The 15,549-nt window shown below is 34.3% G+C and overlaps 2 protein-coding genes and 2 long non-coding RNA genes across 4 annotated transcripts; 2 read left to right on the top strand and 2 right to left on the bottom strand.

The window, feature by feature from the left end:
- The first annotated feature begins 3,157 nt into the window (after nucleotides 1-3,157).
- Nucleotides 3,158-3,767, top strand: LOC125202131 (glutaredoxin-C1-like). Its single transcript, XM_048100474.1, has one exon. The coding sequence runs from the start codon at nucleotides 3,256-3,258 to the stop codon at nucleotides 3,631-3,633; it is 378 nt and encodes a 125-aa protein (XP_047956431.1). The 5' UTR covers nucleotides 3,158-3,255; the 3' UTR covers nucleotides 3,634-3,767.
- A 5,344-nt stretch (nucleotides 3,768-9,111) lies between these two features.
- LOC125201998 lies at nucleotides 9,112-10,916 on the bottom strand. The gene is made up of 3 exons (XR_007173015.1): nucleotides 10,841-10,916; nucleotides 9,717-9,773; nucleotides 9,112-9,252 (listed from the first exon to the last, which is right to left on the bottom strand). It is a non-coding gene; the product is annotated as an uncharacterized LOC125201998 (long non-coding RNA).
- LOC125201997 lies at nucleotides 10,035-11,336 on the top strand. The gene is made up of 2 exons (XR_007173014.1): nucleotides 10,035-10,425; nucleotides 11,194-11,336. It is a non-coding gene; the product is annotated as an uncharacterized LOC125201997 (long non-coding RNA).
- A 748-nt stretch (nucleotides 11,337-12,084) lies between these two features.
- Nucleotides 12,085-13,105, bottom strand: LOC125198349. Its single transcript, XM_048096713.1, has 3 exons — nucleotides 12,948-13,105; nucleotides 12,715-12,892; nucleotides 12,085-12,624 (listed from the first exon to the last, which is right to left on the bottom strand). Exons 1-3 carry the CDS (start codon nucleotides 13,103-13,105, stop codon nucleotides 12,085-12,087), a joined length of 876 nt encoding a protein of 291 aa, XP_047952670.1.
- Nucleotides 13,106-15,549: the final 2,444 nt, after the last annotated feature.

Below are 15,549 nucleotides of genomic sequence, written 5' to 3'. Positions count from 1 at the left end.
TAGTTGAGTTCCATTATTTACATTGTTTTAATTTTTTAAATGACCAATAAATTTAATTTACTATTTTTACTCTAATCTTTATATTTCAGATCAGTTGCAGATGACCATCACGACATCAATGAATATGCAAATGAAAAAGCTTGATGTCCATAGCTAGTGATTTTTTTATTCTGTTTGCTTAATGTTGCTAAGACAATATTTTAACTTTTTGATGGATTTATTATATTGAAACAGATTTTATAAGAATACAGCTTATTTTTCATAGTACTTCGTGGTATCTAATTAGTTTCGTCATTTCAAAGCCTATTGCATTCAAAATTTGAGTCCTTGATGATTTTTCTTCCAAAACTTTTGCAATACTAGTTTAAAGTAATTGGAAAACTAGTTTTACATTGAGACATTAAATCTCATTTAAATCATTAAATTGAAAAAAATAGCACTATCTTTTAAGATCATCAAAACTAAAGAGTAAAAAAAACGATGCTATTTTATTTTATCAGAAGCTAACCATGAAATAGTCTAGTTTAGGCAAAGAAAAAGTTAATTAGGAGTAGTATTCATACGCGTAGAAAGATAAAGAATGAGAAGGGACAAATTCATAAAAAAAAGCTATAAAAGAAATAAATAATATTTGCTTATATGGCAATAGATGAAAGGGAATTATATTCTGTTAATAAAATTCTAAAATTATGAAAAGTGGCCTACGTGTGATTTAGTCGCTCACACACGCCCATATTAATGATGCAGCATATCTTTTCTCATTAATTAATAGTACTTACCATGTAATTAGTTATAAAATAGTTAATTTGATTAGCTTTCCTTCCTTAATAAATAGTAGTTATTTTCCTTTTATCTAAAATAAGGGTATATTAGTACATATTTAAATAAGATTATGGAAAAATGACATAAGAGTATTATGGCTTAGAGACCTTATGTCTCTAAATCACTGAATGATGAAAATGTTGTCAGGTAATAAACTGAATAACCGCCCAAAACATCACAACCAAAAAAAAATACAACATCCCGACCAGCCACCGCCAATCTTAATGATTCAACAAGTACAAATTCGGAATTAATTGTTCATTAAACTGAATTTTATATAATCTTATCCATGTGTATGATATATATTTTATTTTAAGTGTCCTTATATCGTTCAAAGGTATTTAAGACTTGATTAATAATTTGATTAGAAATGATATATGTTACATATCTGAGCATTATATACGTCTGTTTAATAAACGTAGAGTTTAGTTTGATTCTAATATTATATTAAAAATTGTTATTGATATTTTTAATTTTACAATTTTAAAAAATATGTAAGCTTGATTTTATTTTATTTATTTAAATTATTGAAAAAATGAACAAATCGAGTTTGTATTTTATGAAAATTATAAAATTCAAAATGTAAATAATAATTTTCGATGTATTAGAATTAAACCAAATGGTACTCCCTCCATCCATCATTAGGAGTCACATTCATGGGTGGCACGGATTTTAAGAAATGTTAAGAAAAGTGGGTGGAAAAGAGTTAGTGGAATAAAAGCCCCACTTGTATATATTAGTTTTAAATGAAATGTGAGTGGAATGAGTTAGTGAAAGGTGAGACGAGACTCATATTCGTGGACGGACTAAAATGAAAAAACGAGACTTCTATTCGCGGACGGAGGAAATATAAAGTATAGTAATAAACAATAACAAACTTGCATTAAACGAACATGATGCTCACGTAACATAACGTACTATCATTTCTCATAATATTTGAATACTTGATATATGTTTCTACTAGGTACGTATTTGATATGGTCATCGATACTTTCGAATTGGAATGGTAGAGATTGCATTCTTATTTATGATTTTATTTTTTTTAATTGAATAAATTAAGTAGAAATAATTTTAATTATGGTGATAATATTTGTTATCACTTCACTTTAGAAACGGGATCAACTCGAGCCCAATATAAAACCAAATAATAATAAAATCTTGAAAACGATTTTACTAAAAAAAATATGAGAAACTGTTAGGACCTGTTATTTCGAACAGTAAGCCCCATTAATTACAATGTCCTTTTTTAATTTATCATAAATTTACTAGGGAGAGATCAGATTTTATCTGAAGTTTGAATGGAAACCGAAAGATAAATATGTCGTCGGTGCATTAAATTACTCAAAATTAAGTGACAAATTACAACATTCACTAATGTAATATGAAATCATCATTTTTTACCTATAACTTGAAACGGAATTAATTACAATCCATATGTAATTTGAAAGTTTTTGTCGGTTACATTGGAAACGAATTTGTAACTTTGTATGTAAATGAAAATTTACAGAATCTCAAAGTTGATCACATTTAAATTACACAGATTCTCAAAGTAGATGTTATATTTAAATTAATAAATAAGCATATAGTCCTAGTTTCTTTAAAAAATCTGTTAATTTTAATTTCCACATTCATTTATTATGTATTTAAAAAGAGTATCTAAACAGAGAAAGTGGATTGTTGAATCAAGTAGGGGCCGACAAGAAGGACCAAAGCAACCGTCTTAAATTAAATACGAAAAAAAATAAGAAGGAATTTCCTTTTTGAGCATGTACCATTTCTCCACTTAACTCTCCTCTCTCTAACTAGTTACCCTCCTTCGAATTGGTGTTGTCACATTAAATCCAATTCATTTCAATTTGTGTCATAAATATTACCTTTGATTTGATAATTTTTACGCTACTATATGCATAGCCATAATATACATAGCACCAATATAGTGTCAGCCGATGATTATTCGAAATTAAATTGATCCAAAATTACCCGAGATTGATGTTATGTGACGATCAATTTTAATTAATTACTACTAAATGAAGAAATGAAGAATGAAGACAAAATTAAATTGAACCAAAATTACCCGAGATTGAAATAGTATTACACAAATTTGTGTAATATTCCGAAATTAGTATAGAACCAAATTTATGCAACCGAACTACATGGTAAAACTAAATTTGGTCAAATCTATAGTAAGTAACTAAACACGTCACCTCACATTTATCTTTGTACTTAAAAAGCATTTGCTATCTATAAATAAAATAAAGAAAACAAATTAAAACTATTACCACCTTTAATTTCCCATTTATCTCTATATATACCCTCTTCTCCCAACCCCATTTCTTCCATAAACACACACACACATTCAGAAAATCAAAACCATCACTCAGAAAAGAAAAGAAAAAATCCATAAACGTAAACACGTAAAAAAGTCGAAAAATAATGCATTACCAGACCGGTTCAGGGTCATGCAAGGTGCCATTAAAACGCAGCGTTGCGACGGACCCGATGGAGCGGATAGAGAGGATGGCGGCAGCGCACGCGGTGGTGATCTTCAGCGACAGCACGTGCTGCATGTGCCACACCGCGAAGCGGCTCTTCTGCAGCTTGGGAGTGAGTCCGGTGATCTACGAGATCGACCAGGACCCGAGGGGGGAGGACCTCTCCAAGGCGCTGCTGCGCCTCCACGGAGGGGCAGCGCCTGTGCCGACCGTCTTCATCGGGGGGAAGCTCGTCGGGGCCATCGACAGTGTGATGGCGTCTCATATCAACGGCTCGCTTGTGCCGCTGCTTAAAGAGGCCGGCGCGCTCTGGCTCTGATTAATTAGTAGCATTAAGTTTCTTTTTCATTTAATCATTATGTAAACCAGTTTCTAATTCTAGGTAATACTAGGATCTCGTGTAGTTCTAGTTTTATAGTGCTAATAATAATATATATCTCTTTTATGCTCTTCCTTCAAACTCGAATATGTGTTGTTTTAAGTAGTAGTACTTGTGTTGAAAATACCAAGAACCGGCAAAAAAGAAAGAATCTGTGAACAGTGGTGGAGCTAGGATTTGCGTAGACACGATAAATTACAATTATGTACTCCATATGCATATATATTATATTGTGAACTTTAAACTTGGTAATGAACTTTGTCTTGGATGATAATTTTCTACAGGCAACAAATTTCAGTTCATTAGAAATGATGTGGATGATGAGTTGTCATTTTTAAAACAAGTTGACATTTGTAAAATGAGTAGGAAGATAAGATTTCATTTTTGAAGTTAACTAATGATAAAGTGACATTGTGCCACTTGGTTTAGTATCTTAAAATTTCTTCACAACGACCCTTTTCTATACTATTAATTTCTCGGTATCGCCTACAATGAGAACAGAGTTAGCAGTGACTCTCCGTTCATAATATTATTTACCAAGTTCGAAGTGAGTGAAAAAAGTTAAAAGTTCTAAAGAGTTGTGTGATATTATGCATCAATAGCCCTAGATGGTAGATTGGGCAATAATCAGGGTGTGCTAGGGGCTAGGGTTCGCCACTACATGTGGTTATATGTGAAATTCAGAAATTCTAGTTCTTAAAATTATGGGAGAAATAATTAACGACAAATTATTAGAAAAACTACTCATGAAATTTGTTCAAAGTCTTGCTGATCTCGCAAACTCGAAAATCAACCGCTAATATTATGACTTTTGATCATTTTCGCAACTGTCCCATGACCAAAAATTATCGACGTAACACGTGTCCTAAATTTATGACGTGGCACTAAATAGTGTATACATGTATTAATGTCATTAATTTAATTTTAAAAAAAATTATGAGCTTTGATCAAATTCTAGTCAATTACGCAATTTTCAAAATCAGTCATTAATATGATAACTTTGATATTTTTCACAATTGCCCATGACGCTTAATGTCATATATAGATAAGCAATTTTTTGCATAATTTTCATTATTTTCAATTTAATTGACGTATGTCGTTTAGTGTACATTTGTGAATTATTTTCAATTTAATTGACGTATGTCGTTTAGTGTACATTTGTGCTACATACATGTGCCACATTTATCATTTAAGATACTTAGGTAACATAAATTTTGGGCCTTAAGGAAAATTAAGAAAATTGACAAAGTTATGATATTAGCTACTGATTTTTAAGCCTGCGTGCACTGACTATAATTTAACTTAATTTTAAAAATAATTTGGCGATTTAATATAAACAAACAAAATAACATCATTTAAATAGCCATACATTTTGTCCATGTAATATTTTTTGGTTGTCGCACTAAACATGATTTCTCCCAAATCCGAGTCCATAAAACAAATGAAAAAAAAATATCAACGTCATGATATTAACTGTTGATTTTCAAACTGCCAAATTGACCAAAATTGGGCCAAATTTCATTACTTATTCTGATGTATTAAGAAAGGCTCAAAACCATAAAAGACGAGCAAATTTTATGACAATTTGCCCAAAACATTTTAAATACTCACTTTTTACAATACATTACATTTTAATTAATCCACTTTCATAATAATATATCAAAACATTCTCTTCCAATTATCAAGATCATCTCTTATACATCTCTAACACAGCTAAAAAGGTATACTTTCAAAAATTTGCTCCGGCATGTTTGACTTATCATGAAGCCATCCACCGTCCTTCGATTTATTAAAGAAATCTAACGAGATTATCCCTTCAATTATCCCATCGACAGTCCTAGACTGGATAATTCGCAAGGAATGGCGGGATAATGTATTTTTCCGTATAAACCCACAATTCCGGCTGCTATCTATAAAATTATCCCTTCACCCACTTTTTCATGCATACTTTTTTTCCGAAATCTAAAATGGTAACTTCTTACGTAGATTATTCCAATGTTTCCAAGATAAGAGCATCTCATAGAATGTTTTAGACATAAACATTTAAAGGCATCGTCCATTCAGCATAAATATGGGTAGGGATGTCAATCGGGCTAACCCTTTCGGGTTCGGGTCAACCCACTCGGGTTGCCGGGCTATTTGGGTGCAGGCTATTCGGGTGGTTATGGATTTTTCGGGTTATAAATTTTCATCCCTAACCCTAAACCGCCGGGTTTTGGGCTAACCCATCGGGCTATTCGAGCCTAAAAGCTTTCGAAAATAATTTCTTGTATCGAAATTTTCTTCTATAAAATGATTTTAAATTTTAGATACTTTTTTATTTTTAGTTAGAATCATATAAAATCTTCATATTTTCATAGTATTCTACAATAATACTTGGAAAGAAGCATCTCATCTCGATCAACTACAACATAAATTAAAACTTGTGTTCGTATCATTATTTTGGCATTGTTCGTAACTAATTCTTTGTGAAAATTAAAAATCATATCTTATATGAATCATTATTAAAATGATAAATATATTAAGATTTTGATGAGTTATTTCTTAATTTTGTCCTGATTGTCTTTGGTGGTAGTAAGATGTAACATCTCGGAATTTAGAACCCTAATTTTAGAGCCCTAGAATTAATTGTTGATGACGTGGAATCGAGAATGCATTATTTCATGAGATGATATGGTCGAATTGAGTCTAGGGTTTGTGTTGAAAGTTTGAAAAGTCAAACTTATTGATTTAATGATGTGGCATGTGATATATTAAGTTATGAGATTATGTGGCAAATTATTTGTTTATAAAGTTATGTTGTTCTTTTTTATTCTTCTTTTTCTTCTTCTAACCTATTAATCGTCTTCAACCCCTCCATTTTGGTTTTAGTGGGGGGAAAAAAAAGGGGGGAACAGTATGTGGTGTTTGGGGCGGTCGGTGGATGCGGCGTGTGTGTGTGAGTTTTGTAGGGTTTGGGTTTTTGATGGTTAAATAATTTTGGGGTGATAAAAAAAGACTTGATTAATTAGAATGATAAATAAATCAAGGAAAAGGGAAAAAGAAGGGAACATGCATATAAAAGATTGAACCAATTTGTGATAGTGCCTAGTGTTTAAAAAGGGAAACCCTTTTGGTTGGGCGATAAGGGAAAAAGCAAACTACTTAAAAAACTAAGAAAATGAGGGGGGCTTTACTTTTAAAACTTCTTTTTTTTTTGTCAAAAAAAGATTGGTGTTTAAAGGTGGTTTAACCGAGTCAGCCATGTCTGTTTAGTAAGGCCGTGCAGGTTTTAGTTTGCCCTCGGGCCGATAGCTTATACGCGGGGCCAGTATGGGCCGCAAACCCCGCCGGTTTTGCCGATGGACGGGGGCCCCTTAGCGGGCTGGGGGGGCAAAAAAGGGGGCCCACTTTCGCCGCACCATGGAATGATTGTGATTGTTATTTTGATGAGGAAAAGGGAGATTTTGACCGCCCCATGGGAAAAAATATTTTGGAACGGATATAACTTTTAAACGTAAAACTCAGTTCACTTGGTAAGGGTGATAATTATAAATGTTTTGAAGAGTCACCAGTATTTCAAAATACCTTCCGCCGTGTTTTCCCTTAGTGGGGAAGATGACGAAGGTGGGGAAAAGTTTTTAAATTTAAAATTGACATGTTGAATCGGTTTTGTTTTCTTCATACATAGCTTACTTTCTTTGGGGGTTTTCCGGAATTTTTATACACTTTAAAATTTTTTTTGGAATATTTGCATCTTGCCTTTAGGCTTTAGCTTTTTGGATTTTTTTCTGATTTTGGCCATTTTTAACGGAAATGGAAAACTGGGACAAATTTTCGTGGACGGAGGGAGTAATAACATAAATTGAGTACATGTATACATATAATTGAACTTTTAAGATATTTTATTATTAAAAAAATTAATTTATAATTAATTTAAATAAATTACATACTCCCTCCGTCCTAGTTTAAGAGTCCCTTTTTGCCATAAAAGTCCGTCCCAGTTTAAGAGTCACTTTTAGTATTTTCCATATTTGTTCATACAATTTTACCCCATTCTTCATCAAAATTACACAAAAATGCCATTACTTACATTAAATTAAATAAAAAAAACCCAACAATTAATTAATCCCAACCCCCCAACCCACTCCCTACCGTCATTTGACTTTCGTATTTCTCTCTCTCTCTCTCTCCCGACTGTGTTTCTTCGATCGCCTCCGATTAAAAACCTAATCGTCGCCTCCGATTATTCACCTCTCTAAACCGGCCGTTACACCATCACCGTTGCCTTCTCATGGCCGATGACTGGGTTGCAACGCCGGAGTTCGAGGCACCACCAGAAACCCTAATCGTCCCTGAAACACCACCGGAGGTCCTTCAACGGTGAGAAATCGAACGAGCGGTCGATTTGTACCACCGATCGGGAAAGCGACGACCGTTTGCCGGCGTTGACGGGTCTGAAACGCCTCCACCATCTGAGATCGTCCAAGAATCTGAATTTCTTCATCCGGCTGGGGTTTTCGACGGATCTGAAACCCCACCACCGTCTGAGTACTTTGACGGATCTCAACCACCGTTCCAGCCCTATGACGACTCTGAAACGCAGGCACCGTCCTTGCCCTTTGCCGACTCTGAAACTCAGGCACCGTCCCACCCCTTTGCCGACTTTGAAGCTCAACCACCGTGTTCATCAAAGGTGGAGTACACCGAGAATGAGAAAACAATGTTATTGATCTTGTTTCCTAGCATGAAAGATTTCCTCTAATCTGTGAGTATTTTTCTAAGTTAAGCCACCCCCTGTATAGGGTTTGGAGGCTTTGATTTTGTCTGATTGCTTCTCTGTGATGACTTTTTTGTGAGTGGTTGGCATGCTATTGTGTGTATAAACTGCCTTGGTTGGATTATTATGAGTAGAGCCACCCCTTTGGTGGTTTAGAGGCTCTGCCTTTGTGTGATTGGTCATCTGTGATGAAATTTTTCTGAGATATGCATGCTATTATGTGTATCCACTGCCTTGTTTGGATTATTATGCTTACTGCCACCCCTTTGCTGGTTTGGAGGCTCTGCCTTTGTGTGATTGGTCCTCTGTGATGAAATTTTTCTGAGAGATGCATGCTATTGTGTGTATAATGCCTTGGTTGGATTATTATGAGTAGAGCCACCCCTTTGGTGGTTTGGAGGCTCTGCCTTTGTGTGATTGGTCCTATGTGATGAAATTTTTCTGAGAGATGCATGCTATTATGTGTATCCACTGCCTTGGTTGGATTATTATGAGTAGAACTGTCATGACCGCCCTTACTAAGGATAATAAGTTCGGTTTATCATGACTAGGGAATGATCAAAGAAGGCGGAAAGAAACGGGAATACATAGCACACTTGCTCGGAAATGTGAATTGTAGGAATAACTTGATAAGATCATTGTATCTTCTCATCAAAACGTAACTCAAAAGAAATAGTATCTTAGCAGAAGCATTTATGTCAATGGAAAATGACATGTATGAAGACATGTCACATCTAGAGTACAAAATATAGATCTTCATCACCTCTGCTCAACGCCCACCACGCTCATCATCGCACAACCTGCACATTTTTAAAAGATATGCAGGACTGAGTATTATACTCAGTGAACACATGCCAAAATATATTTACATAGAGATATTTATCATGCCACCATTCAGTGACCCCTGGATTTTAGCTTTAAAAGGCCCGAATACACTAAAATATTTCATTCTGAAAAATATGGCTGCGCAACCCATCATCCATAAACATCCATCCTCATCATACCATATCTGAACATACATGACATGAAATGTGGCCACATTCCAAGTCACTAGACCGGCCAACTCGAAGGATGACGCCTGATCTACATAGGTATACACTAGTCCGTGTAGGGTTTGCAGCCCTATTGGGACCCGAATTCGATTAAACATACATGGCAGAGCCACTTCAGATAGGTCCTCATAGGAAACATAAACATGGCATGACAAATAACACCACATCAAAACATACTTATAACATAGTCGATATTTAAACAGAGAGCCCACCTCGTTTGCTTATTTTCTTTAATTAGAATCTCTTGCTCCGATCTCTGCAGAGATAGCCTTTTGGAAACCATAACATATACTTAATTAGATTAAGGAAAATATTTACTTAAAATGCATGCATTTGCTCATTTTGTTCTCATTTTTATTTCAGAGGTGTTCTGAAATTGTTTTACAGAAAGTAAAATCATAATTATGTTATTATAATAAAACTTAACTTTCCCTTAAATTTTATTTCGGAAGTTAGAACATTGTTTCAGATTTTACCACAGCACCTCACTTATTTGTTTACTCCATAACTTAATTTGAGAGGTCCAAAACTTTATGATAGGTTCATCCCAATGCTAAAAATAATTAAATCCACAAGTCTTACACTAACTATTATAGTTAGTCCAAAACCTTATATTCCTAACTGTGAGCCCTATAATTGAGACCGCTCCACCTTTCTCTCTCTCTCTCTCTCTCCTCTTCCGTCGGCGCCGGTGTGCGACGGCACGTTGTCGGCCTCATGTCTCCGCACCTTCATGTCCACCTTCAGCCTCTGTGCTGCTGTTTGATCGTGGTGCAGGAACGAGGCCGCCGTTGTCACGCCTAACCAGCTGTGTTCACCATTTCCTGCTGCTACTAATCTCGGTTGTCGTCGCATGTTGCAACGGAAACATCGGCCTTCCCCCTTCCCCGTCTTTGCCCCCGTCGTCCATACCACTGTAAGGTAAGGCTCTTCCTATTTCGTCTTTATCAAGCTCATTGCCTAAACATTAATATTTTACTTCGATAATTTCATGTTTTGATATATTGGTGGATTTTAATCGTCCCTAGAGTTTTGGGAGTTTTCATAGTCGCCGAAAATTTGGTCGGGGTATCAGTCAGAATTCGTGCAAAATATGTCCCTCAAGATAAGCTTTCAAACTTCATACTATTATGATGATAATATGACTTGTTTTAATAATTTTATGCATTTGAGTGAAATTGAGGTGGAAGTCTTACATAAACTTTTTATTTTAGATAATTTGAATCTTAGGCAGAAACCGTATCAACTTAGATTTAAGTTTGGCATAATCTCCTTTTCTTTAATATGCTTGATACTTTGAACAATTGAAAGTAATAAATTTAAAATTGAGACTTACTTAAATTTGAAGAACTTTAATTCCACTTATCACCAATTCCTTCCTTATTCTTGCTCTCTCGAAAAGGTAGTGTGTGTGTATGGCTGAAGAAATAAAATAGCTCCAACACCTTATATATTCTCATGAATTGCTTTACACATGTCTCTTTTGACATGTGTCCTTATTTTGGACAAGTGGCAGCATATTGGCAAGTACACCTCCCCACACACATATATACATATTTATTATTATTTAATTTATTTATTTATTTATTATTATTATTATTTAATTTATTTATTTATTATTATTATTATTATTTAATTTATTTATTTATTAATATTATTATTATTATTATTATTATTTTGTGGATGTAGGAATCTAAAGGAAGATCGAGTTGCTGCCTGGAGACATCGCGGCCCACCGAGACTTGTACGTCTCAAATTCAGATTTGTAATAAATTACTATAATCATGTACTTAAACATTACAACTTCCGGATAGAGATTGTTATTTTTCTTACATCAAAGTTCATCACTATTCCTTGATGCCTTATGAATCGCAATAAAGGATTCTCCAAAAAAACATACAATTTACGAAATTCATTTTTCTAACAAAAAATATATGAAAATTTTCTTATATTACTTCCCAAAAGTTATAATTAAATATTTGCACATAACATTTTTTTAGCTTTAGAAGTCTACAAAAACCCGGGTCGTCACAAGAACCACCCCTTTGGTGGTTTGGAGGCTCTGCCTTTGTGTGATTGGTCCTCTGTGATGAAATTTTTCTGAGAGATGCATGCTATTATGTGTATCCACTGCCTTGGTTGGATTTTTACGAGTAGAGCCACCCCTTTGGTGGTTTGGAGGCTCTGCCTTTGTGTGATTGGTCATCTGTGATGAAAATTACCCGAGATATGCATGCTATTATGTGTATCCACTGCCTTGGTTGGATTTTTATGAGTAGAGCCACCCCTTTGGTGGTTTGGAGGCTCTGCCTTTGTGTGATTGGTCCTCTGTGATGAAAATTTTCTGAGATATGCATGCTATTATGTGTATCCACTGCCTTTTGTGATGGTTTTTAGACAAAAACACACACTTGCAACAGTTACACTTGCAATTCATACATAATGCAGCTTATAGAGCTGTAATGCAGCCTATATACCCTAACCCAAAATAAAGGCTACAAACCAAAAAACAAGTTTACATCATAAACACCAACCTATTTTGATGATTATATTGTAAACCCCATGACCCAAGTGCACTTTCTACAACCCTAGCACAGTGTTTAAATGCCCTATGTGATATGAACCACCCACATCATTCTCAGGGAGTAGTAGATACTCCAAGCTCTCCCTTACCAGAGTTTCTTCAACCTCAAGTGAGGTAGGAAGCCCCACTGTCCTACTCAACCTATCTTTGTTCAAGTGTGGTATTTTGTAGTTGTTGCCCCCATGCACTTCTAGGATCTTTCTTAAACAACTTTGCAATGATAGGAATACCTTGTTCAGTGTTTGTGGTGTGAGTTCCTCAAAAGAACTCCAAACATTTGCCAACAATTCATCTATATTGGTGGCTAGTTTGTCATCTTGTAGTGACTGTATGGCCCTAAAAAAGCCAAGGTCTAGCACATTAGTATCTAGGGAGTTGGCTGGTTGGCTAATTAGATGGAATTTAAAACCATCTGTACTTGCAGCAGCCTCAAATTGTAAGTCAGAGGCTTTGAGATGGGGTTTGGCATTATCTTGTTGGATGTATATTTCCTTATTTGCATTGGCTGGCCACTTAGCCTTGATTGCTGGAATAATCTGTGCATGATTTGTGATTGAATGCTTAGATAACTAAGTGATGACATTACTAATGTCTGATAGTATTGTGAAACAAAGAAATGTACAAACCTGATTAAGGAGACATTCTCTCATGGCTTCCTTGTTAACTGATGGGATAGGCTTTGTCTCAAGTGTCCCTTTTGGCCTATTCTTTGACTTTCTTTTGGCTGGAACTTGCTCTGTGAATGGAAATATGCCTATTTTACCATCAAAGATGGTCTGCCCATCACTGCCAAACATTGGCCTTCTGACAGCACACATGAACATCACTTTAGTGATGAATCTTTTTTGACTTACAAGACCTATAAGGCTCATCCTCATCCGGCAACAGGTAGTATCTGTCTGAAGTCTTTATCATGTAGAACCATTTCTCATCAATATGAACAATGTTGTGCATTGCATGATAGAGAAGCTTACCTTCAGCTATGGTTGGCTGAATATGAGTCAGACACCATCTCATTCTTGAAATTTTGTTTGCATCAGTGAGTGCAGGCTTGATGGCATTTGTATGTGGTCTTATCTTGTTAGCCTTGGACCATCTACCAGTTGTGGTCTTGCTAACTTGCATCTTCATAGCAAGTTTTCTTATGGAGGATCTCTCAAGCATAGACAGGTGTCTAAACTTGTCTTCATCAAGGTTTATTTTACCTTTTGTCTTAGTATAACCTGATGCTTTTCCTTTCATGACAACAGGTTCTCCTTGTTCCATTTGATGACTGGCTATCCTCCATAAGCGGCTGACTGTCCTTGGATGCACTTTGGATTTTTTGGCTGCATCTTTCAATGAACCATGTGGAAGTGCTCCAGAACGGCATTGCTGTTGAAGGAACTGCACAATAAGGTTCTTCTCTTGGCTGCTCAAACTCAGAGAGGCCCTCGGCCCTTGCCCAAACTCTGCCTCTTGAAGAGGCTCTGCCTCTGGAAACTGTTCTGCCTCTGGAAATTGATCTTCCTCTTCAAACAACTCTTGCTCCATCTCCTCCTCCATCTCTTGCTCCATCTCCATTGCCCAATGATGAGAATTTTCTGAGGGTAAATTAGCTATAAATATGTTTGCTTTCTTTTTTGGTAGGTAGAATAGAAGTGGTTGATAGTAATGGTGGAGTGAATGTATTTATAGGTGTACCTTAGCATTTGATTGTTCCCTCCATGGATTGTACTAATTCCCTCCTAATTTTGGAGTTTGAATCAATGAAAAAATGGTTTCCCTCTTGTTTGTTTTGTGCAATTTTGGCCGATGGCCTCTTCACCTTTAAGGTGACTTAATTGTTGTTGTTAAATGTTGGCATCATATTTAAAATTTTAGGAGTAAAGATGAATTCAATTTACATTAAAAAAGATTAATCATATTGAAACATTTAAAATCTTAAGTTTATTTAATTTAATGAATTTGTCTTACAAGTCAACATTAAACATATTTTTACATCCAAAAAATCAAAAGGGACCCACTTTCACCCAACTCTCTTCATTGATTACACTTCTACCTTCTCACTTCATTTATTACACACCACACCTTCTCACTTCATTTATTACACACATCAACTCTTTCTTAAAACCCGAGCCATAACTATAACTGACTCCTAATATGAGACGGAGGGAGTACTATTCATTTTACTATAGTTAAAGAAAAATAAAATTTTAAATTAAAAATCTACAAATTTAATAAAAAAAATTGTTTAAACTATAATTATTTTGAAGCAAGCTCGAAATCATGTGAAAATTTGTCATAAATTTCAGTATCATTTCTTTTTTTAATACTATAGAACAATATACACTAATAACAAAACTAATTTATAATTCAATTCAATTATATTTAACATTTAGGAGGTAACATTATGTAAATATAATAAGTACAATTTATGTACATTTATCTTTATTCTTTAATTATAGTATAATTGTCGTTGGTTTAACATAAACTCCTACTGTCTACGAAAAAGAGTTCAATTTTGTCATTTTTAGGTGTCTATAAAAAATAATCTCATTTCAAAAGTGGAAACTTTCTTTCATACTTTACCCACCTTTTCCAATTCTTTCTTACTTTTTCTCCTCTCTCTCTTATTTTACTCACTTTCTCTCTCTCTTTTCATACTAAAATTCATGTTGTCCACAAATGAAACTATTTTTTTAGATTGAACTACATAACTAGTACTCAAAAAATGGACTTTGCGCCTTTTTAGTACCTAACATTTATAAAATCACATTTTCAGTCAAAAAGTTCCATAAATGTCAAATTCAGTCCCAAAGATTACTAGTCTACCCTTCAGCCTTTGAGGTGTGTATTTTTCCATTTAGCTATTTGAGGAGGGCACCAAACTTGTGATTTTTGAATGTTTATGTATTTCTGTTGTGATTTTGTAATGACAAAAAAATCTTTGTGATATTAATAAATCTTTGTATATTATCTCAAAATAAATTTATCTAAATCTTTGTAGGTTTATCTAAACTTGAATTATTTAAATATTTGTAGTACTATTTAAATAATTGCATTACATTGAGAAATTAATATGTATTTGTAGAAGTATTATTTAGAAAATATTGAATGGTTTATTTTGAAAGCATTCCATTTTAGTTTAGTAGAAAAAGGTACTAAAATATAAGTAAATTTGTTATTGATTTTTTAGTATAATTAAATTAGTAGTACTCCGTCCGTCTAAAAGTAGTTGAAGCATTTCTTTTGGGCACATGAATTAAGAAATTGATTTGTGAAATGTTAAAGTGAAGAGAGTAAAGTAAGAGAGAGAATAAAATAAGAGATGAAAAGAGAGTAAAGTAAGAGAGTGAATAAAATATTTATCAAAAAGAGAAATGACTCGGCTACCTTAGGACAAACCAAAAAGAAATACGACTCAACTAACTTAGGATGATGATAGTAGTATTTTAAGTGTAATGAAAGATCACTTAATT

The sequence above is a fragment of the Salvia hispanica genome, chromosome 1 (assembly GCF_023119035.1).
Source record: "Salvia hispanica cultivar TCC Black 2014 chromosome 1, UniMelb_Shisp_WGS_1.0, whole genome shotgun sequence".
In the NCBI taxonomy this organism is placed as follows: Eukaryota; Viridiplantae; Streptophyta; class Magnoliopsida; order Lamiales; family Lamiaceae; genus Salvia; species Salvia hispanica.
Note: the sequence above shows the minus strand (reverse complement) of the source record. Positions and strands in the feature narration are given on the sequence as shown.

What these genes read in the sequence shown, in the direction of transcription:
- LOC125202131 (XM_048100474.1), top strand. Translation starts at nt 3,256, where the DNA reads ATGCATTACCAGACCGGTTCAGGGTCATGCAAGGTGCCATTAAAACGC.
- LOC125198349 (XM_048096713.1), bottom strand. Translation starts at nt 13,105, where the DNA reads ATGAGATGGTGTCTGACTCATATTCAGCCAACCATAGCTGAAGGTAAG. An exon ending in GATGAGGATGAGCCTTATAG is followed by an intron (nt 12,893 to 12,947) that starts GTCTTGTAAGTC and finishes GTGTGCTGTCAG; the next exon opens with AAGGCCAATGTTTGGCAGTG. An exon ending in GAGAATGTCTCCTTAATCAG is followed by an intron (nt 12,625 to 12,714) that starts GTTTGTACATTT and finishes AATCATGCACAG; the next exon opens with ATTATTCCAGCAATCAAGGC.